We start from the raw sequence: 24,931 nt of genomic DNA on the forward strand, positions 1-24,931 counted from the left end.
TTGGTGACATTAAGTATTGGCAACCTTTTTGAGGCCCTTCCCAGTACAGGATTTGGACCAAACTAACAGAGTACCATCACACGGTGATACTGAACACAACCATGTTAGCGGCTAACGGTTAGCATGTTGCTAACCGGAAGTAGCCCTAGGAAGCTCGTACAAACTTCTGCTTCACAGAGTCTGTACTTCCTTTAAAGAGAAAGCTCCACAATAAATTTGGCCTACATCGCTTAAAGCATCTCCAAGCTATGAGGTGTCAAACATCCATTGCTTTTCAATGGGGGGCAAAACCCCTTATACTCCTAGAAATGCAGGCCCACATATGGCTACAGTATATTCAAGTTTGAAATTCTACTTCTGCTTTGTTAAACGATTCAGTGTTTAGAATGAGTTAGGAGATGTTTGGTGCCATTCACTCAGTTTTTTCTTCTTTTAATCATTCAGCAATTGTTCTTTCATGTTCAAATTCTTCAACTTTTTCAAATTCTTCAATGCTTTTAAGCTATTTTTTCTCTTCTTCAAAGAACTTCTGCATCTTTTGCTCAGTCATTCAGCTTACTGCATTCACAGTGCATTTTCGCAGGAAATGCAAATTTTTCTAGTTTATATTTGAAGTCCCCTAAAATACCTAATTTCAGACTTAAAGTAAAGTTAGAAATGTATCACCAATTCCAACCTCAAAATTCAATATACCCACTGGGTATGTATCAATAGCTGCATAAATGTGCCATTTTTGTCACTTCTGAGGTTTTCTGTGTTTTGAAATCACAAGGTCACCCACCTACTACTAGTGTCTGAAAAGGTTTTCTTAGGCTTTGATGCTAAGAAGTACATAATCAACTTGTATTACTAATAGTATTGTGGTTGCTCGAAAAATTAGGAAACCCCGCTGTCTTCCGGTTGAAGATTCACATCAATCCCTCAATGAGCTAGCAAGGTCAACCAACACTAGATTAATATTTGCTTTTAGTTTACATTTTCCTATCTTTTTTTTTTCTTGTTTAAATTTTCCTACATTTTATTCCAACTGTTCTTTTGTCTTTTCTGATTTTATTTTACAATGTTTTAATCACGTAAAGCACTTTGCTCCTAGCTCTAGTGCTATAGAGATAAATTTGCCTTGCCCAGATAGTGGAACACTATCCGGGAGAACGCAAACGTAACGTGCAATTCAAGTATTTCGATTGGACAACTCGAGCTTGGGGCCAGATGGTTTGTGCCCCACAGCTGTCTACTGAGAGCGTGTTGGATATGCGCACTGCAATTTCTGATGTCTGATTTAAACAAACGTTGGTGGACTGGCCCCAATGTCAAGGAGTCGCAAAAAGATTTAGTCTACAGAGCTTGTCAGTATTCTGGCAGACTTGGATATATAGACACAAATGTTTATAATAGAATTTCATTGTTAAGGAAATCTGTCCTTTTTTTTTTTTTTTACAATATTACTCTATATAGAACAATCATGTCCCATTGAATATTGCGAATATAGAGCTTCACAGCAACATCTGGTGGGGCCAGGCCCCACTGGCCCCAAATGCAGAGACACTACAGGTGCTAAATCTCTTACATGGTTGGATTATGGGGTAAAGAAAGAGAAGTTTAGGAGCTTCTTCACTAAAATATAAGTTTTGTCCTAGCTGCCTCTTCATAGAATCAGTTGTTTAGAGCTCAGACTCCATCTGCCTTGCAGGATTGAGACCGTTGGGTTTAATCATCTCTCTGCACATGTTCTTTGAAGTTCTTTGTTCCAAAATAAAGTTTCCAAGTCCTTTCAGAAAGGTTTTGCATTTGTCACTGAGTTTCACACTTCATTCATTTCGTAGTCGGTTTCACAGCCCCGGCTCAGTACCTTTTGCTACATCTGCTTTGTTTCTTTTATATGCTTTTTCAGAGTTTGTGGTGCATTTGTGTGTGTAGAAAAGGACAGAGAGGACCTGTGGATATACTCAGATATTGCCTCTTCTGCACAGCTGCCATAGAAAAGCTGGACAACACAGCGAGAGAGCAGCAAAGTAACACCCTCTTCTTCACCCCTCCTTTCCTTTTGTCCCAATCGTCCTTCTCCATGTCTGTCTCTCCCAGGCTGTCAGTGTGGAGGATTGCTGCAGGCTGCAAGACAACTGTGAGAAGTTCCTGGGGGTGCTGAGAAGCAGAGTGGGAGTAGCTGACACAGAAGAAGAGGACTCAATCCCTTTCACGTAAAGGATTTTAAAAAAAAGCGCACCTCCTTGTGCAGGAGGCAGCACTTCTGGTATTGGAAGGACGTCGGAGCTGGCAGGATGGTTGTTGCGGTGTGGCTGCCTGCGGAGTGGGCCTGGCAGGCTGTTCTTCTGGTGGCTGGACTTGCATCTCCGAGCTGTAGTTCTGATGGTAGGTGTCGTGCAGAAAACCATCTGCCAGTTTCTGTGTATGTAGGCCTGCACCGTTACTGCTATAATTGAGCAACCCCTCCTTTTTGAGCTTCTGTTATGTAAAGTCATGTGTAATCATGCATTTTTTGTGCTGATTAAGTGAGGAATGTGTTTTCACCCGTTTTGTTGAGATCGCCATGAGCTGACATGTTGATAACTATTTCCCCCCTCTGGTATTAATAAAGAATTACTCCATTGGAATTTATGATCTGAATCACCCTAACTGTTTGTAGATAGGGAGCCAGTTTTCTTGTACAATGAGCGCCAACAGCGTCACTGTGCCCTGAAGGGTTATGACGATGTCAGAGGGTCGATAGGCTCCCACCTTTAAGATGACTCTTTGTTCTAACGTGAAAGGAGACAAAGACCATGTTTTCAGTGCAACTTAAATCGGTTTTGGAATTTTCTGTAAACTTAAAATTTCCAAAATTTATTTTCTCACTTCAGTAGAATGATTATTTTTATTATCATCATTGTTATTATGCACTGGACCAAACAAGTAGTTTTTAAAATGTTATGTGCTTAAACTAATAGCAACTTGCATTTTTCAAAGTTCAAACATTTAGGGCATTCAGTAATTGGCAAAAGAGTAAATCAACATCTTAATCCCTGAATAGAAAAATATGTTTTGCTCCATTTTTTATTTAAATGCACTTATTAAAATAGAAAAAAACTTTTTTTTCTTTTTTTAATCTTTTCATTTTGTTTTATGTTAAAAAATGTTGTTCCTAATTTGTATTTGACTGAGCATTATCTTTTCTCATAATATTCTTTTGATATTCTTAGTGAATGAAGTTCCAACGTTTTATTCCAACAACTATTAATTAGCGTCGTTCATTTGGAATCTCCATGATTTAAGGGTCCAGATTAAGTCAGTGAAGATATTTGAAATTACTGTAGAATTTACTTTCATATAAAAACGAATATAAATTCACGGTTTGTACAAAGGTACCCTGTGCTGAAATTATGTCAAAACTAAAGACCAGCAGTAAAATCCTAGACTGACAGTGTGGCTCTGAGCTAAATGCAACTTTCACAGTTGGTCAAGAAATACCTCAGCTGCTGATAAATGCTCCTTCACAGAATTTCCCCAACTCCTCTCTGGATGGACAGACCTGAGAGCTGAAACTCTGTTTCGTCTGAATCTTAACACACACATATATAAAGAATGTGGAAAGATGGAGTGAAAAAAATCAGCTCAAAAGAAACAAACATTGATTTCCACTTTCCCATAAGCAGGAATGCAACCCGGTGGACGATAAAGCTTGTATTTTTATACCTTTGCTGACTAACAAATAATGCATTGGCTAAAGGTCTTAGATCTTCTTTGCAAAGTTGGGTTCCACCGTGTTTCTCTGTGATTTGATCTTCAAAAGGTCACCCTAATGAGCTAAATATGTGGGAGGTTACCATAAATCTGGGCAGCAAGGTCAGTTTGCCAGTTTGTTTGAGGCTTTTGTGAAGGAGATACTAACTGTAGATGCACCAAGGAGAGATTTGGTATTGCTTTGACCTGCAGGCTTGCCCCATTTTATTGTAGGAATTACACTTTTCTTTTAGATTGCTTTCCACATCTCTGTGCTTTTTGATTTTTGAGTTTGCAACCGACCAGTCACTGTTCAGGGCTGATGAAGCTAAACATCCGGTAGTTCCAGTGATTTCTCATTGCATCTCTAAATTTAACAGCTACGACTCAATCTTCCTAGCCTTGGATTAAAGTTTTTTATTTTATTTTAATATCCTGCAATGTCTCATCTTGATCTGTACATGACATATCATTAGCAAAACGTTATTCGGTTGGGGGAGCTGTCCAAACCAACCTGGTTCTTGATTAAATGTATGTAACTCTGATTAACCATATTGTTTATTTCAATGGCCCTAATTGATTACGGTTTAATTTTACAAACATGTTTATTTGCCCTGGAACTAATATTATCATATTGTGTTCGCCCAGTCAGTCACAATTTGAATCTCAAAGATAATCTGTAGAGGGAGCAAAAAATTAGGGTGATGAAAAAAGGCTCATCACTGAGGATAAATCACCCTCACACCAGTAGAAATTAGCAAAATGATCAGAAATTATGAGAGATTTTATTCCTGTAAGGCTAGTGAAGACTCCATTGTTTCTTAGGAAGGATATAAATATTCTCTGACATGCATTTTTTTTAATTAAAATTGAAATTAAAACAAATAATATAGTGATTCTCTCAAAACTGAGCTCCAGTTTGTTTTTTTCTTTTGAGAGATTGCTGTCTTGTTTCCTATCAGAAACAAATGTCTCATTTGAATGAAAATCAATAAAACCTAAACCTGAAGTTTTGAACAATTTTCACCTAGGACAGATTTTGTTAGAGCTGGAAATTGATATTTTCTGATGGTAATTTTGAGTGCCGACTGCTTCATCTTTGCATTTACCACATGTAGAGTTTGCAAAAAGAAAGCAAAACTCTCACCCAGTTAGATTTGTCCATCATCTGATCTTTACCAGGGCGAAGGTTTAGGGTGGTGAAAATAACTATTTGTGATTTATATGGACATTTCTGTGAGTAAAGAGAAGAAGATATAAGCCTTTTCTTCTTCAGAGGCATCGTTGTTGGCTGTAGTAACATCCTGTGGTGAGACTATGGTTGCAGTCTCTCAGTACATCTGTAATGAACCCTGGCATATTGTGGCTGTTTTCCAGTAAGTCCAGACCACACAGACAGATAGAGGAGCAGGGAGGTGCATTGATGGGAATTTTGGGGAGACAATGTTTAAAAAGAATCATCAGAGGACACGGGATCAAGGTTGTGTTCTGAATCTTTCACACAAAGTACAGGGAAAAGCAGCATCTTTGCTTTTTTGTGTCTATAATGGCGTAAGAATGAGCATAGATAAGAGCTTCTGGGCAAATCAGATTAAAACATTCAAAAGGTAATTTATTTCAACAGCTCATTCTAAAAAGCAAAAATCAATCATAAACACACAGTGATATATTTGTGAAATAGTTTTCTGTCAATTAAGATTATTATGGCTTTCAGCTAAATAACAACCCAAAGTCACTTACTAGGTAAATTACAGAAAATCAGAATTAATTAGCCACGTTATTTGACATTTTTTTATGTATAAATCAGTAACTCCCTATGGTTGCATGCCGAGTTTTTATGAAAGAATAATATGTTCTGTTGGTGTATTAGTTGTTATTTTGGTGTTGTAGGCTTTGTTGTTACTCAGTTTGTTAGTAAATAAAGCACTGCATGTATATTCATAATAACAACGGAAACTACAAAACTGTGCATGTGCAGCAGGGGATAAACAAGGAAGCAGCTAACGGCTATTAGCATCTCCCAGTGAAGGGTAGAAACAATGAAGAAGGGTCCAAGATCCACTGTTAAAAATAAAATAAAAAAAAAAGCCATAAAATATGATTCCAAGAGGGAAAAGACCGTTACGGTGCTGGGAATACAGTATTAACCTTAGTGTTCACTGAAGAAATGCCCCATTAGTGATGTGTGAAAGAAAACTTTGTCACAGGGCTCGAGTAAAACTCGACTTCATGTTTATTATGAATTCTGCAAAAAAGAGGCTGCAAAGCTATCACTCATCATTAAAATATGCAAGACAAACGTTCTTTGCAGAAATCCTAAACAAAAACAACAATGATCCAGCTTTATTCACCACAGTTGAAAGACTCATAAACACTCCTGTTATTGTACCACTGAGCTCCTCTCTACCAGGGCCTGCAATGAATTTGCCAGCTTTGTTGCAAAATTAGGAGGTTATTCTGCACATTCACACCAGGTCCAGTTATATCCAGCACCAATGTTATTCTCAAACATGAATGGTGAGAAAATTACTACTTTCAAATACTCAACTATACTTGTATAGCACTTTATCAAGTCCAACGACCCCAAAGCACTTAGCACTGCAATCAGCCATTCACACATTCTGATAGTTCTGCGGTACTGCCTGTAAATGGCACCACGTCTGTTTATATCTGCTCATCGCGCTCCGTACTGGGTTATATTTAGCGTTAAAAAAGGACATCAAAACACTGTCAGGATGGACGCTTGGTGCATAAAAACCTTATTTTTATCATGATCAAGCAGTTTTTGGTCTTTTTTTTATAAGCAAATAACATGACTATGTACCTTTAATCTGACAAACAGGCCTCATTGTAACACATATTGCAATTTATTGAAATGTACCTTCATAGTATATGCACTCTTTATTCTGTCAGGGCTCCTGTTGCATGAATTACTGCATTAATGCAGTGCTACATGGAGGCAATCAGCCTGAGGTTCTGTTGAGATGCTCTGAAAGCCCAGGTTGCTTTAATGGGGGTACTTCAGCTCATCTACATTGTTGGGTTTGTTGTCTAAGGTAATCATTGTAAAGGAGAATTGGTTCTGTACCTTTTTACCTGATTAGAGAAAACAAAGGTTACATAAATAGAAAAACTACAAAGCTCTTAGATTCTATTTGTAGAAATGTCAGACTGGACCATAACTCAGTGATTTCCCTTTGGGTTTAATAAAGTTGTTTTTGAAGTTGAACAACCAGGAAATCTGTTTTCTCCACACTTCTTCAATACTCTGTTCTCCAAAGTGAAATGCAGAATTTACTTTAATCTCAAAAGAGGACTCTGGACCACTGAGCAACACTTTTTCCTCTGTAGCCCCAATAAGAAGATTCTGATGTCTGTGCTTCAAGAGTAGCCTAGACAGAGAAATCTGTCAGTGGCCTATGTGATTGATAAGTGGCAGCTCTGAACCACTGACTGTAGCCTTAGTGCACACTTTTTTATTCTCCCCAAACTCTTGAATAAGCTTTACTTCTCAATCTTCTCACATGCAGTTGTGTGTGCAACTTCTTCTACCACACTTTTTCCTTCCTCTAAACTTTCAATACTTGTGAACAGCAAGCTTCTTTAGCAGTGACCTTTTGTGTGTTACCAATCCTGAGGACAGTGTGAGCTACTGTCTCCCTGACAACGATCTAGTCAGCAGTCTTTCTCATAATTATGTGGACCATAACACAATAACATTTATTTCTACTTGTTTTATATAATGTTCTAGTTTTCCGAGGAACAAAATATTTGGTTTTTATAGTACCTGTAAGCCATAATCATCAAAATTACTAGAAACAAAAACTTGAAATACTACATGACTCAGCATGCAATGAGTCTGTATATCACTATTGAATTAAACAGCTGAAATAAAAAGGATATGATAAGAGATAAGATAAGATAGGCTTTATTGATCTCACATTGGAGAAATTCACAAGGTTATTTTAAATGACATTTAAAATAACCTTTTAAATGTCATTTAAGTTTATTTCAGTACTCTTGTAAAAATATGTGCACACTGTAATTTAGCTTTACCCATCTTACTAGTTTGCAGGCCTCTTTTTGCTTCTGAATGTGCCATCTTTGTTAAAGTATGCATTCACTGATTTAGCAGTTTTGCAGTATTCCCACCTATGTGCAATATCTTCTTTATGGGCGACAGTGGCGCAGGAGTTATGGAGTTTGTCCTGCAATTGGTAGGTTGCTGGTTCGACCGTCTCAGTCGTGTCCTTGGGCAAAACACTTTACCTGAATTGCCTGCTGGCAGTGGTCAGAGGTGGCTGATGTATGGCAGCCTCGTCTCTATCAGTCTGCCCCAGGGCAGCTGTGGCTTCTAACATAGCTCTCTACTGTCAGGGTGTGAATGGGTGAATGACTGATTGTAGTGTAAAGCGCTTTGGGGTCGTCGGACATCTCTGAGATGCAAAATATATCAAACCATTTCTATTAATAAATCAAATATTGTAATTTTAAAGCTATTGTAATATTCTGTTCAGCCTCATTTGAACCAATAAATCGGTCTACCTGTATACGCATGTTTAGACCCATAGGTCTAAATGTTACACCACAGGTCAATCCTCATGACCCTCTTGTCTTTGAAACATGAGCTTTGCTCACACAAGGAACACTTTGTCATGCATTGTCTCAGATGGATTGGCTGATAATCAAATTATCTATAGTCAGGAAATGCTTGTTGCAGGTTATTTTCCATAAAGAAAAGGCAAAAAGTTTATTAGCCAAATCGTGAGCGTATGTTAGAGATACAGAGATAAGAAACAAAGTAATAATAAGTGCTGTGCATGAGCTGTAAAGGTTTTCTGAACAGCTTATGATGTGCTGAGATAAGCAGTTCCAGTTTCTGCTGCAGGATTATTCACTCACCTTCCATGCTCCTGATTTCCCAGAGTTTGACCACGTATGCATGTGATATCGTGTCAGTTTTAAGGAGTCGCCTGTGGAATGCGTGGGGGATGCAGGTCTGATTTCAGAATGACCTTGAGTGTGCCACGTCGCAGACACAGCAAATTTAAAGCTGTGTGAATGTTTAGGACAGGAGTAACTGAAGAAAAAAGAAAATTAGGCTTGTGTGTGATTTTTTTATTTATTTTTTTCAGGTTCATCCGTCCAGCTTTTATCCAACCCCTGCTTCTATTTAATTTGCAGCTTGATAATCACATGGTCCGCTTGGTCTCTCATGGCATATAATGCAGTTTTTTTAATTATTTTATTTGACTTTAAATATTTTTTCCCATGTTGGCATAAAGAAGTTTTTTAATGTAATAAAAGCCCATGTTGTGCTCTACTAGCCCTGCAGGCTGCATAGGATACTGCAGATAAGCTAATCAGGGCAGTCACTTTCACACTAACCTGACTCCGCCAGATAGATTTGCTCCGCATATCCATCTGGAAACCTTCCGTTGAATTAATTTTGGGAAGGGGCGAAAATACTGGTTAGCTGATTGGCCTATGTTGGTGATAGACGGGCCAAATGAACCAATCAGATTCGTCGTCACTCTGTTACGAGCGACGACGAAAACACAACCACAAGCCAAGCTACTCTTGCTGCTGCAGGTAAAGGCTCGTTAGCTCAGCAAAGAAATACTCTGTAATTCCGATAAAACTTGCTCGATAGCCACGCTAACGCTAGTTTCATCGGCTGAAACCGCCATGTTCTTTAGACTGAACTGACGCGCTTCTCGTTGCGTCACACCTCAACCCGCCTCAAAGCCAACGCTGATTGGACGTTCGTTTGGTGAACGGCTCCAAATTTTCTTTAGCGGAAAGAAGCCAGACTGATCTGCGAGTGAAACCTTGAAAGCTCGCGAGATCAGGATGGTCTCACGAGGCTACTTTCACACTGCCTTAAAATATATTTATCATTTAATGCAGAAGCATGATCTAAAACCGAAAACAGAACATTTTAACCTTTAATTCAAGTACATTTATAAAGAGTAAATTAATGTCCCTGTTAAAATATTTTTGACACAGTTTCCTGAAATTGGTTTTCTTAAACTTTATACAAAATAAGTGCTAACATTATAGAATTGTAATATACTCTTTAAATTGATGACTGTTCTTTGAATCAGTAATTAATGTTCCTCTGGGATACAACTATGACATGACAAAGAGGCCTGTTTCTCTCACTCCAAGTTCAAAATGGGAAAGACAAGTAAAAACACTGAAGAACTTTGCTGATTTTCATAAGTCACAGAAATGCCTGCAAGAAAACGGCTTCACGCCTAAATGTCTCCAAAGGTTCTTAGGTAAAGAGCTGCAGTAAACGTTTCAGTGTGAAGTTGGACTAAATCAACTAAAGATGTTTTGGTACCACTTTAAAGTAAGGAAACTTTATAGCTGGGTGAATATATAGTTTGTAGATATGTTATTAATCAAGCAAGAGACATAACTGAATGGTCTCTTGCCAAATAGTGAGCCTAATCTCTTTAGCTATATATTTCATCTAGAGTTGCTTTTTTAAACATTTCAGACTAAGTTACTACCTTGTGAGCACAAACCGGTCCATTTGTCTCTTGCTCGCCATAAATCAATGCATAATAAACACTTACAAATGAGTTTTAAAATGTTTACAGATGAATTAATAATATATCTATAAACTATGTATTGGCCATATCTAGGAGATCCTTATTGTAAAGTATTTTTTATCATGGTTGCTAATAATTGTGGATGTTGTTAATGGTGCCATTACACACAACCACTTTCTGTAAAGCTGAACTTGGAGAAGACAATATAACAACTATCGTTAGTTCAATGTGTTTTGACCTCGACAAATTAATACACTATTTTAACCTTTCTGCTTTGGTTTAGACAGTAAAAATATGTAGATTTTCGAAATTAAGGGATATTGTCAACTTTTAATGTTTAAGGCAGGTTTTCTTAAAGTTGTCACAGCTGAAAGTTTAAAGTGTCCATTCCTAAACTGCATAAAACATCATTATTGTCTTCTCCATGAAAGTATTCTTCTATTAGTGAACAGCATAATATTTTAGATGACAACAGCTTGTCATAAAGAACACATTCATTCATATTCATGTTTAGCACCTAAAGAAGAAGTCCTACCTCAATCACCAGACTCATCAGAACAAATATACCTTAAAGATACAACAACTTAATCACAGGGTGTGTTAGTTGGGAGTTTCAACAGAAAAACTAAATAAAAGAAAAATGTTTGCATCCTTTTTCTAGTAGTACCCAAACATATTTTAAATCCTATGGGGTGAATGTTACTTCAATATAGTTACAAGCAAAGAACACATTTTGTGAATGAAAATTTTAAAGAAAAAAAGCAATCTTATATATATACAAATTTTGTATTTTACATTTTTTTAAATTTCCCTTTTTCAGATTGAATTTTACTAATTGCATTCTTTACAAATTGCATCTTTCCTTGGGTTTGATTCCTTGTGAGAGAGGAGAACACAGCCTCTCCTGCCTTTCTACCTATACTGCTTTCTTTCTGCTCACTTTGAGGCCTCTACATTTCAACCAACGTTTAAATTGTTCTATGCTGGGTTTCTTGATTAAAGCAGGTTAAAATGAAGCTCCTGGGACGTCGTCATCTTCCTAAATGATTAGTATTGCGGTTGTTGCCATTGCAATTTGCATTCTGCTTGTCAGACAAGCCAGGCTGTCTCCTGGCAAATGTGCCTCAATTTCAGAAATGCCCCATTAGGGGTACATTTTTCGAGCGTATGTTTATGAGAGCTTGAATCTCCAAGTGTTGATTTGTGTAATGCAAAATAATAATAATAAAAGAACAAGTCAAAACTTAACCACAACAGAGCTAAAATCTCAGTGCTGCCTGCTGTTTGGGGAGCATGAGCATCCAGGAATGTGAGGAGCAGCCAGGAACAATGAGCCTAGGTGTTGCCAGCAAGCACCTGATTCCAAAACCACTCCTACCTCACCTGAAACAAAGGTTATTAAAGCACAGACAGGGCTCTTCACACAATTTGTCTTTGAATTTTGACCTGCTGATACCAGTTTTATCTAATTATAAATTTTCCTACAATCTATACAAAGGTTGTGTAGATTCTACAACCTTTCCATAGGTTGTAACATCTGCTGTAACTGTCTTCTTTTTACTCGCTTAAAACAAAGTGAAAAAGATGCTGCTTGCTAAAGTTGTAAAGTAGCACTTCATGCATCTTTTTATCATGATGTGTTTATTACATGATGTTGGCCGCATCTGTTAAATGTAACTATAATTCCAGTTTAAGTCTCAAAGGCCACTTATGATGTCTGTTGTCCTGTTACATTTCTGTTCTGAATAATTTGTCATTGCTTTATTCGAAAAAAATGCAAACATCCTTTTTTTTAATATACTCTAAACAGTAGTGATAGAAACCAAGGTCGTGGTGAGGGAGCATCTCCACTGCTTCTGCAGAAAGAGCAACACAGATTAGGCCAAACTGGGCACAGAGTTGCATTTATAGAGAATTCGGTTTGTTTATACTGCGCTGTGATTAGGCCTTTTCATCACAAAGTTCTCTGGAGGCTTTGTTTACTTCAAAAACGGAACTAAAAATAAGTACAATTGTCTTGAAATTAATCTATTTGTCCTTGATTTGAGGAGGTAAATAAGATGATCTGCCAATGGAATAAGATCTTTGCACTTTAAAATAGTTTCAAGTGAATACATCAAATTATCTTATTTTAGGGGTAAAAATACTCATACCATTGGCAGATCATCTTATTTACCTCCTCAAATCAAGGACAAATATACTAATTTCAAGACAATTGTACTTATTTTTAGTTCCGTTTTTGCAGTATTAGTGGTCTGTTTTCAATAGCTGCTCAATTGTCAGGCTGCTTAGATCTGCTTACACCCTTAAGCAGCAGAATATAACCTGTCAAGGGAAGAGTTTTATACACGTTTCTGACGTGGGTAAAATGTCTTGTGCTGTCCTACTCAAGATTTGGAGCATAAATTGAGAACTAAGGGATTCTGTCTTGCTTTCTTCTGACATTTCAGGCTGGATGTAAAAAATCTTAGTGGAATAAAGAGAGTGAGGGAGTGAAAAGTAGACTTTCAGAGAGAGGAAGGCATCCATCTAGTGTGGCACAGAACTGTTCAGCTTCCTGACCACAAACGTCCTCAGGGATGAGCTGCTGTCAGAACTCGTTTTACTCTGCATCGAGGAACTACGTGTACCTTCAGTTAGTTTGGAGAAAGGAAAAAAATAAACATTTCTGCTTGAGTAGGATTTTAATTCATAATATAGCTGTCTGTTTTTATTGCTCTTAGTTTTTTTCATGTTGGATCTATTATGCTGCTGTTGTGCAAATGAGCTATTATTTATATAGTAGGGCTGCGGCTAATGATTATTATAAGAGTTTTTATCGATTGCTCTAATAATTAATCGAGTAATCAGATAAGAAGTTGGCACATTGTGCAGATTTTTAATTTAACTGTTTAAGCTTATTTTATAAGTTATTGAAAAACATGACAGAAAATGCTAAATTCATTTTCGTTGCTACAGTGTATGCTTTCCTCAGGTATTGCAGCATTAAGGATGTGCTATTATGGAATGCTAGTTTTGTTTTGGTGTCCACACACAGTGCTGAGTTTTCTTTTCTGTGAAGTTTAAAGTGATTCTGCACTTTTGACATTTTCTACCATTTTTACTGTTCTTCTTTTTGCCCCTCGCAGTCTCCCTCCATAGCTTGGCATTCTCGTATCAGCAGCGTAGGCTATCGTTTGCCGATGTGAGAACGATTTGCAACACAAACAATCCCTTGGCGCTGAACAGTTTAATAAAATTTAAAGAAGCCTCGAGGCAGATAATTTGCTTCGAGAAATTTTAATAATCGGGTTATCAATCAATCAATCACTTGAGAAATCTTTTTAGTCCTAACGATAAGATATTCGGATTTAATCAGGAAAATCAGCTTTCATGTTAATATTTGAAGTATCCATCTTGCTATTCCCCTTTTGTATCTTAACTGTAAATTCCCTACTGCTCTTCACTCCAGTCTTCAAGTTTCTAAAAGATAATGTTAAGAACTGTATGTGTGGAGGCTAAATGTAACAAATGCTCCCTGTTATTCCTGTGTGATGCTTGGGATCAGGGATGTTACCGTGTAAATCCTAAATGTGATATTTTTCCTGCTTAAACAGCCAACCTGCTGGACGCCATGTTACTGGGGAGCGGATGGAAGGGGGGGTCGAACCGGCCGGTGGAGGACAGCAGCGACACAGCCCCAGTTTTACCTGAGAACTTGCTGCGGTGCCACTGCTCCCCTCGGTGCCCTGATGGATCTGTCAACAACACCTGCACGTACGCTGGCGCCCGCATGCCTTCGTGCTCACACACAGGACATGCAGAGTTACTCTATACTGAGCCTAATTACACGTGACTTCAAACTAATTGATGTAACACATCTCAATATTTGATAGTTTAACTACATTCAAATTATCTGTCCACCATTATTAGAAGGTTTAAAACAAATACTCAAGTTTTGTGTGAGCGACAGATGAAGGGAGAGAAAATATATTAAAAAAATACTGGACTACTAATTGATTGATTTAAAAAGTTTGACTGGAGCCCATAAAACTTTCCTCACATGAAGTAAGTTAGAAAAAATAAACGGGGGAGGAGTAAAATTAATTCAATTAAATACCAGATCAATTTGTATGGATAATACATCTGAGATGAAATGATTAAGTTAAGTTTAACTGTGAACTGCTTCAATCCAACACTATACATTCAGAGTATAATACACTTATAGTTGTTGATGGTTTGTGTGCATTGATTGCAGGACCAATGGTTTCTGCTTCACCATGATTAAGGATGTGGAGAGGGGTCATGCTGCACGCAGCGCAGGTTGTTTGTTACACTCTAGCTTTCCGTGCACAGTAAGTTTTATGTTTGTCTCTTTCTGGATTCTTGTACATATCATATATTTTTTGCTACAAGAAACTGTTAAGTCATTTTGACCCAAACGTGATTTTTTCACTAGTTATCTTTCTTTAAACCGGACACTACAGTGCCTTGCAGAAGTATTAAACTGCGTCATGTCGGTGTCACATTAAAGCCGCAAACTTTAGTGTGTTCGACTGGACTTTATGGGGTGGACGATCACAAAGTAGTTTACAATTGTTAAAAATAAATCTGTATTTAGCTGACTTGACACTTAGTCAGAAAACATGTAGAAGGTGCTCTCCCCAGATAAAACCACAATTGAACATATTGGGGCTACTTGTAAAATGCTGCATGTGGTGGAAAACTAACACTAACACATCATCCATAGCACACAATCTCTACTTTAGAGCATAGTGGGGATACCATTATGGTCTGGGGAGGCTTCTTAAAGCAGGTTCAGAGATCGGGTCAGAGAAGATGGATGGAACTTTACACTGGGCAGCCCAGAAGGAAGACCTGGAAAAGACTTTCGTCTACGTTTGACCCTAAACATGCAGCAGTGGTGGTTCTTGCATGAATGACACCCTGCTTGTGCCCCTATTTCTGCCATCCTCCAACCAATCAAAATGCAAGAAATTAGCAGATAAAGTACATAAATGTAGGCGCCCTATTCTCAGCCGCACCAAATCTCTATTGACCACACATAAATATAAATTCAATTCTTTATATTTTACTCCTATGCCACTCTTTCTAATGCTGCCTTGGGCAATTTCGCATATCAATTCAGTTCAATTACATTTTATTTATATAGCGCCAATTCATGAAACGTCATCTCAAGGCACTTTACAAAGTCAAATTCAATCAGATTATATAGATTGGTCAAAAAATTTCCTATATAAGGGAACCCAGTTGATTGCATCAAGTCTTGATAAACAGCATTCACTCCTCCTGAAGACGCGTAGAGCCACAGGGACAGTCGTCTGCATTGTCCATGGCTTTGCAGCTATCCCTCATACTGAGCAAGCATGAAGCAACAGTGGAAAGAAAAACTCCCCTTTAACGGGAAGGAAAACCTCCAGCAGAACCAGGCTCGGTGTGAACGGTCATCTACCTCGACCGACTGGGCGTTAGAGAAGATATGCATATGATGTTATCAACCACCACTGACCCATATGCAATTAAGAAAATGTGACATGACTTAAAAATTTGTGTTTTAAAAACTATTTAGCAGAAATAAGCAAAAGATTAGGTAAATTCTTTTTCTCCAGCTGGTAGAGAATTTACTGCTGGAATTGCAGCAAAAGGCACTTCTAGTAGTGACTCATGAGGTTCTGAGTAATCTTTCATGACTCATGAGGTACATAAGTAATCTTTCTCATGTAAAAGTCTTAGAGTAGTATATCAAAATGTGGAAAAATAAGGCTTTTTCAAGGCACTGTATTTTTCTTCTGACTAATTTTTAAACATAGACGCAGTTGAAATATCCATCTTCCATGCAAATTACTGTAATGTTAAAATAAAGGGTTTAATTTTTTTGTCTTTTTGAAAGGATACACAGAATGCACGCTCCCGGCGAGCTATCGAGTGTTGCAAGGATCATGACTACTGCAACAGAAACCTAAGTCCAATGCTTCCTCCGCTCGTCACATCAGGTAGCTTATCTTACACGGTGAAACTGTCCCACTCTGAGGTAAGAGTGGCTGTAAAAAGGTCTCATTCAGGGCCACGTTGGGTCGGTGATGGACACTGGCAGTTTAAACTGTTACTAACCACAGTGTGTTGCTGGAGGGGGGAGAGGGAGGCAGGTGGAGCAGAAAGTGCAGACTTGGCTTGTTTTCTCACTCTGTAATGAAAAGGACAGCCTCTCCCCAGGGCCTGCTTGAGTTTCTTGCTTCAGGATGGATGTGAGGTATATGTCCATCTGTCACTCCACGGCAAACCAACACACGAACATGCACGTGTGCACAGAGAAAGATATTCCTTCTGTTTCTATCTTTGTCAAAGATACTCCTCAATTTGCTTTCACAAATACACCCAAGCTGATATTTTTGTCAAAAATGCAAACATTGACCGCTGGATTTGTCAGACTCAGCTGCTCATAAATGGAGATTGATTCCGATGTAAAAAAAAATAAAAAATTTGGCAAGGATATTTGCAGTGCTCACCATGCACTACCTTGCAAAGTATTCATAACTAGTCAATTATTTCACATTTTATCCCTTTACAACCAAAAACCTTAATATATTTTACTGAGACATTATGTGGTAGATAAACATAAATATGAAGTAGAAACAGAAGCACACAAGTTTTCAAATTGTCTACAAATAAAAATCTACAGAAATGTGGTTTACATTTGTATTTAGACAACCAGAGCATATATCTTTCTCTGCATTTATGGCTGCAACTCTTCGGGGGTATATGTCTACCAGCATTGCATATCTAGAGATATTCTTCTTTCTTCTATGCCTGCAATCCTTGGTTAGGCCTTCTTTTGTGTGCTAACTCGTTATCGCTCCTCTGTTGGTCCAAAAAGTGTTACTTAAGTTTTACTTTTATTCAGCTTAGGTCAGGAAACGTTGCAGATGTTTTGAGTTAATTAGGTGACTATGGTGCGATGCCATAAGTTTCACATATTTCCAATCCAATTCGGTTGTTTTCCCAGAAGCTTAACATTTCCTTTTTTTATACATTTTTGTCCTATGCAATATTCAAATTTTCAGAGACACTGAATTTTAGGTTTTCATTATCTGTAAGCCATAACTATTAACATTTCAGGAAATGAAGACTATTTCACTGTACATTGAATGACTTTTTATATTATGTTATGTGACTTTCACTTTCTGAAATGTTACAAAAATCTTGAAATATATGACAATATTCTAATTCTTTTAGATTTATCAGAATAATTATTTTACATGTTGCTTCGAGTCTTTTGTTTTCGATGCAACATCTGCTGCCTCCTCAGTTCGTGCCTCTCTGATTGACAGCACTGAGACAGAAAGGCCAGAGCTGCTGAGCCACTTCAGGCCTCTGGGGTTTCTGCAGCGATGTCAGTGTGACACCTTATCCATGGGATTCAGAAACGGGATGTGATCGATAATGGGCTGTGAAAGCACGGGGGTGGGGACATGAGCCAGACTGAGGGGGATTGAAGTGGAGTAGTTCAGCGCTGCCACTGACAATTAGAAAGATAGTCAAGTTGATAAGAGAGTGTCATCCCTCATTCATCAGTTCCTATTTTACCAAACCTCTTTCATGCTCACTTACAGTATATCAAGGAAAGAAATAATTTTTTTATTAAATCTTCATATGTCACCTTTCTTTATGCTTTCAGAATATGTGGACAGCAGCATCCAGTACATAGCGCCCTTCATTTCAGTGACGGTTTGCAGCATCTTCTGCGTGATTCTTGTCTTCTGCTACTTCAGGTACAACACTTCTCTTATCCACAAACAGTGTAAACAAAAGCATGCTCACTTATTCTGACAATTTTACACTCATCCCAACTCCTCTCTGTGGCAGATATAAGCAACAGAGATCCCGGCCGCCCTACAGTATCGATCTCGAGCAGGATGAGACGTACATTCCTCCTGGGGAGACTCTCAGGGATCTGATAGAGCACTCCCGCAGCGCAGGCTCCGGGTCTGGATCAGGACTCCCTCTGCTGGTACAAAAAAAAGAAGAAAAAAAAAACATCCTCAGATGGGTTTAGATGTTGAAACATGGGCTGAAACTATTCATCTGGCAAGATAAGGGAAACGTTCATTCAATGAGTGGTCTGCTTAGGTCCTGATATCTGTTAAAAGTGATGCAACACATTGTGCAGAAGTCTTGTTTTGCAGGATTAGCACACCCTTGCATTATAAAATATGTTACAAAATATTAATTTGAGAGCTTGCCACTGTAAAACCACTCATAAAAATCACTGAACACATGCTTTCCAAGACAAATTGTATTAATTTCTTCTTATTCAAGGAAAGAAAAGGATTTGTCAAATAGTTCCTTGCAAAGCTTCCATGCAACTTGAACCTTTTCATATCTTGCCACAAAACAAGAACAATCTGGAGGGTGTTTAACTGGGATTTTTTTTTTTTTTGTGGGATAACAACATGAAGTATCACATAACTGTAAATCTAAAAGAACATTATGCATAGCCCATTTTACTCTGACACCCTTAAATAAAATCCACCTGATCCAGGTGCGTACAAAAGACATCATATTAGTGAATTTCTGTGATTAAATCTTTCTGTGAGAAAGTTGTGGAGAAGTTTAAGATAGAGTTAGTTCAATTCAACAATATCCCAGACTTTGAACACTGTTCAATTCATCACCCAAAAACGAAAAGCTATGGCACAACTGGAAACCTAGCAAGACATGGAGGTCCATCTAAACTGACAGACCAGGAGAGGTAAATCTGGAGGATCTGCTGAGATCCACAAATAAGGGGAAAAATCTTTAGACGGATGTATTAGCTGTGAATGCCATGAATCTGACCTTCATGGAGAAGGCCATGGTTGAAAGATTTTCATAAAGAATCCCATTGGAAGTTTGCCACAAGCCATCTAGGGAACACAGCAAACAGGTGAAAGAAGTAGGATCACACATCAACCTGACTCATTTGTGGCAGTATCATGCTGTGGAGAGGCTTTCCTTCAGTAGGAATAGGCTGGATAGGAAGGTCGATGGAGCTAAATATTAGTTAATCCTAGAAGATAATCTCAAATCTGGAAAACAACCTGAGACTGGGATAGAGATTTTAATGTTGATTTTTTTTTTTTTTAAGATTTATGATGACCTTTTCTGATAAAGCCTACAGCTGCATGCATCACACCTGTTCACAAATACGAGCTGATTTGTGAGATAAAAACTGATTTCCATCCACAGACTGTCATTGTGTCATTATTATTATTACTGCTGTTGTTGTTTTGTGTTGTTTTAGTTTATTTTTACAATATCACAGAACTATTATATATGACTTAACAATTTTTTTAAAATGTACTAAAAATGTTATGCAATATGCTAAAAGCTAGTCATACATATTTTGACTAATAGAAGATACACAGACTCTCTGTGAGTGTTTGGATTGGCCCCTTGTGTTGTGTAGGCACAACCTGTCAATGTTATCCATACAACCAGATCAAAACGTATTGAAATGCTAAAATGGTCCAGTCAAAGTCCAGACCCAAGTCTAATTGAGAATCAGTGCCAGACTTGGAAACTGCTGTTCACAGATGCTTTACGTTCAATCTAATAGAATTTCTACATGTGCAAATTTTGTGGAGAAAAGCCCCAAAAGACTTGTGGCTATAATGGGAGATGAAGGTATTGTGTTATGCTAAGAAACATTAACTGGTGGATTTTAGATTTTTAGCAGATTTGAAAAAATTTTTCCTTCCACTTCATTATTTGGACTACTGGTTTATTACATGAAATTCCCTCAACACACATTGAGGTTTGTAGATATAACTCAACAACCTGTGAAAAAGTTCTAGAGGTAGGGATACTTTTGAAGTAAGCAATAGAAAAATAAGATGTTTATTGTGTATTTTGCTGAAAGGTTCAGCGAACCATCGCCAAGCAGATTCGGATGGTTAAACAAATCGGAAAAGGCCGATACGGAGAAGTCTGGATGGGCAAATGGAGAGGGGAGAGAGTGGCTGTGAAAGTTTTCTTCACAACCGAGGAGGAGAGCTGGTTCAGAGAAACAGAAATGTATCAGACCTTCCTGATGAGGCATGACAACATACTGGGTAGGTCATAGAGCTTAAATCACATGTTTTGTTTCTCCCTTCTCTCATTCCTCCTGTCTTGTCTGCAGGATTCATCGCAGCCGACATTAAAGGAACCGGCTCCTGGACTCAGCTCTACCTGATTACAGACTACCATGAGAACGGATCCCTGTACGACTACCTGAAGTCCAACACCTTAGATGTCAGCGGTTTGCTGAAGCTGGCTTATTCCTCCATCTCAGGCCTCTGCCACCTGCACACAGAGATCTACGGCACACAGGGCAAACCTGCCATAGCGCACCGAGACCTAAAGAGCAAAAACATCCTGGTGAAAAAGAATGGTTTCTGCTGTATAGCCGACCTGGGGCTTGCTGTCAAGTTTAACAGGTACAGGAGGCCTTTTAGGGTCCTTGACCTTTTGTTTTGATGCATTCTGTTGGAAGGAAGAAGAAGCACATGTTGAAGCATATTTATGTTGTCATTGTGCCTTTCAGTGACACCAATGAGGTAGACATACCTCCTAACCTACGAGTTGGAACCAAACGCTACATGCCACCTGAAGTGCTGGACGAGACCCTGAATAGAACCACCTTCCAGTCCTTCATCATGGCCGACATGTACAGTTTTGGCCTCATTCTTTGGGAGATGGCGCGGCGTTGCACCTCTGGAGGTCAGAACAACTTATTCGCTTTTCATCACAATATATTCAGATGTTTTATTGTTTTTGATGACTGATGCTCCTGGATTTTCCTACAGGTGTTGTTGAAGAGTATCAGCTTCCATACCATGACCTTGTGTCCACCGACCCTTCGTATGAAGACATGAGGGAAGTGGTCTGCATTAAGAAGGAAAGACCTTTGATTGCAAATCACTGGAGCAGCGATGAGGTACTGTTTATATATTTGATAAGTATCAGTCAATTGCCTCCACTTAAGTAATGTACATTTGCTCTCAGCTGGAACCCAAGAGAAGGAAATTGCTTGATTTTCAACCATGATGCCAAGTTTTAAGTGTCTTTGTTTAACCTTTCATGTTATTTAAGCAGCACTTCTACACAATGCTGGTTTTCAGCTAAAATAAAGCATTTAACAGCAAAAGCAACGCATATAACTGCTTCTTTACTCTCCATTCTCCCCATAGTGTCAGAAAAACAGATTGCAGATAAATTATGACCTCAGTTTTAAAATGCTGATTGCATTTGCAGGAAATATTTGGAACTACGTAGCACTTATAAAAAGAGATTACAAAGGGGTACATTGTAGATTACATTGTAGATCCATTTTACTGATTATGGATGTCATTTTTAGAGTAGGAAGGATCTGTTTCCTCAAACAAAATACATCAAGTGATTACTAACTTGGTTTACTATAACTTTATAGACCAATAATTAAAAAGGTGAAGTTGAAAAGCTGAAGTATTATGGTATTTTCAGTATGGTTTCAATGTTTGGTGTAAAGTCTTGCTACCTTTATTGAGTACAAGAGGTCCTATCCTTTCAAGAATCACACAATAATCTCTGAAGTAAAATGTCACCTTCTCTAACATCTTTAATTGCTGTTGCATAACAATTTTGAGCTTCTAAGATTGTCTTTTCTTACCTCACTTGTCATCCTCCTCTCTCTGCATGCTAGCAAGATAATCCTGGGTCCTCCTATGGCCTTTGTGACACATTTCTAACTATAAAAAAAAAAAAAATGATTGTCCCTATTGTAGATATGGTCTAAACTAGATATGTTGCCATTATGCCATTTTTCACTTCAAAGAACACACACCTTCCATGTTCTTTTGTCTTTCCTGTTTGAAAAATACTTTAAATTATAATTTAATCATTTAAATTATGAAACCAATGCATCCAGAAGTTTGTCATCATGCGGCAATAAAAATAATTTTTTTAAGGTGGTTTAGACATCATTACTGATGAATATTAAGTGCCGGGTTCCTTCTTAGCCTAATTAGAATTGTATTTAATTGTCTTACTTTCTGCTGTATTCTAATGTAAAAGGACCTGTGTCTCTTCAGTGTCTACGGCAGATGGGGAAACTGATGTCGGAGTGCTGGGCTCACAACCCGGCCAGTCGCCTCACAGCCCTCCGGTTGAAGAAGACCCTGGCGAGGTTGTTAGAGACCCAAGACATCAAAATGTGACAGAGTCAAGAGAGAGCATCTCTCTTCTCACCTACAAGACTAGTCACTGCCATTGGCCTCTTAAGCTGACCAAAGGAAGAAAGGGAAAACAAGAGACTATGAATGTTCGGACGAAGCACATTGGCGGAGAGGAGGAGAGCTAAAGGCCACTTTGGAGCCAGGAGGAATGTCAAGAAAAAGATTTAGCAGAAGTTTGTACTCAAACTACGAGGTCAGGTTGTGCTTTGTGTTAAAGCGGAGTGTTTACCTGGTGGAAGACTATCCATGCGGGGAGCGTCCCTGCAAGAGGGAACAGAAACCCCTCTGAGCAGGATCCAAGGAGGAAGCCGCATTGACGCCTTTCCTGAAGCCATACAGCAGTATTCTCAGCAGTTTTTTGTGCTGTCAACTGCCTTAGAGTGATTTATATTCGCAGGATTTTTGTGAAACTCATTGTATGAAGAGTTCACATTCGACATAAACACAGTTTTATCCAAATAGTTCTAAGAAAAGTGGCCTCATAATGAAATATTATTATGATTATTAGAGAAAGTCTACAATAATATTTCTTCCAGAATCAATGATATCAAAATTAAATCAAGAACTTATGAGGTTTCTGAGTTGGGTACTTTGGTCTCCATTTTCCCTTTGAAATCATGGGTAGCAGTACAAAATGCATCCCATACCTTCCCACAACATGGAAGTTTCTTTCCAGCTAATACTCCAGAGAACTCAAGCCCCTCAGGCTCACCCGCCCAAGGACGACACACCCCAGAAACCAAGAGCCCCAGACCCACTCAGGAGCAGTGTAAATATTACTTAATATTTAATACTCCCTTACTGTAGTTGTAAAGCTAGAGGTTTTTGTAAAGAGCAGTTAATTGGCATTGCTGTAAATTTTTACCAATTTATAGAGCAATCTCAGACTTTTGAGAGAGATTCTAGTAATATAATTACTTGAGAGAGAGAGAGGCATTTGAGTGCTGTAACACATCACATGCATAAAGACTAATTTTATGCTCTATATTCATGCATTTTATATCTTTTAATAAAATGTGTTTGTCTAATTGTTGCTGCCAGTGTTTCAATACAAATATCAAACAGTAAGGGGGAAAGTGGGAATCAATGCCTGGTGTCCCTCTGGAGACAAAAGCTATGTTTGGTTATTTGTCCTGACACATGCTGTTTTTTTAACCAGTTTATAAAAAAGTTCCAAAACCAAACTTATGTGGAGTAGCAAATAAAGATTTCTAGTTAACACTATCAAACGCTATTGCCTTTAGATTTTATAAATCTAAAGGCAATATGTTGGATTTATTGTTTTTACTACAGGAATAATCTATTAAATTAAGTAATCTGTTTACATTTGGGGATGACAGCCTTCCTTTTATGAAACCAGTTTGATCAGGGTGTATTATGGGAGGACTATCTAATCATTTTGCCAGAGCTTCACAGATTACTTTATTATCAATGTTAATAAGGGGATATGGGACAATGGCTGGTAGGAAACACAGGATATTTGCCTTGCTAAAGAAGGAGACTAATATTAGCAATATTCATATTAGCCGGGAATCTGCCAATTTCCGGAGTTTCCTGCAACATTTAGTGGAATGTTGGCACCAGAATATTCCAGAATTCTTTATAAATATATTGATGTCATTATCTGATGGGTTTATATGGGTTAATGTGTATAAGAATGTGTAGAGTGTAGAATGTGTTGTTTATACTTTCAGGATCATATAATGTATTCCCAGTTGAATCTGTAACTGCGAAGCTTCCAGAGTTATTGTCATGTTCAAAGTTTTCTATTTGAAGTATTTGTATTAAAAATGTATTTTGCTCTTCAACATATCATTTTAATTCTAATTTTGCTAAAAGTATTTTGCCCAGCTTTCCTTCTTCCTATGAGGTTTCTAATAACTTATTTTTTTTAAATCTAATTCCTGAACCTTTTTGTTCTCTATCTTTTTGTTATGAGATAAGAATGAAATTATTTTACCTCTCATCACTGCTTTCCCTACTTGTCCCAGAGAGTAGATCCTGATGTCCTTGGTAAATCATAATCACTCATGTATTGTCTGACTGCATTTATTGATTGCTAACTGCGCTGAGTCCCTGTTGTATTCAACCTGTTTATTTCCTCATTTAGATCAAAGTTGAGGTTGCCACCAATAAATAGAGAGCAATTCAGGTGTCTTAATAGTGAATGGAAAAGTTTGTGAAAGAATGAGAGGTGATCAACCTTTGGGCCATATGTACTGATAATACATAGCTTTTAGTTATGAATAGATATTTTTATCATTATGAATCTACCTTCAGGATCCATAATTTTGTCTTATACTGTAAAACTAACGTTTTGTGGATTAAAATTGTTACTCCTCTTTGTCTAGAGTTATAGCAGACAGAAAACACATTATGGAACTTAGATGAGTTTAGACTGTTTACAGTTGTAGCTGA

General features: G+C 37.9%; 1 protein-coding gene across 1 annotated transcript; it reads left to right on the forward strand.

Annotated features, from left to right (window-relative positions):
- The first annotated feature begins 2,002 nt into the window (after positions 1-2,002).
- LOC105930802 (bone morphogenetic protein receptor type-1B) lies at positions 2,003-24,905 on the forward strand. Its single transcript, XM_036134463.1, has 11 exons — positions 2,003-2,370; positions 13,877-14,036; positions 14,518-14,614; positions 16,171-16,273; positions 17,956-18,049; positions 18,144-18,288; positions 20,179-20,371; positions 20,440-20,737; positions 20,845-21,020; positions 21,107-21,237; positions 22,370-24,905. Exons 1-11 carry the CDS (start codon positions 2,280-2,282, stop codon positions 22,493-22,495), a joined length of 1,614 nt encoding a protein of 537 aa, XP_035990356.1. The 5' UTR covers positions 2,003-2,279; the 3' UTR covers positions 22,496-24,905.
- Positions 24,906-24,931: the final 26 nt, after the last annotated feature.

Source organism: Fundulus heteroclitus, unplaced genomic scaffold, assembly GCF_011125445.2.
Source record: "Fundulus heteroclitus isolate FHET01 unplaced genomic scaffold, MU-UCD_Fhet_4.1 scaffold_82, whole genome shotgun sequence".
NCBI classification, from domain to species: Eukaryota; Metazoa; Chordata; class Actinopteri; order Cyprinodontiformes; family Fundulidae; genus Fundulus; species Fundulus heteroclitus.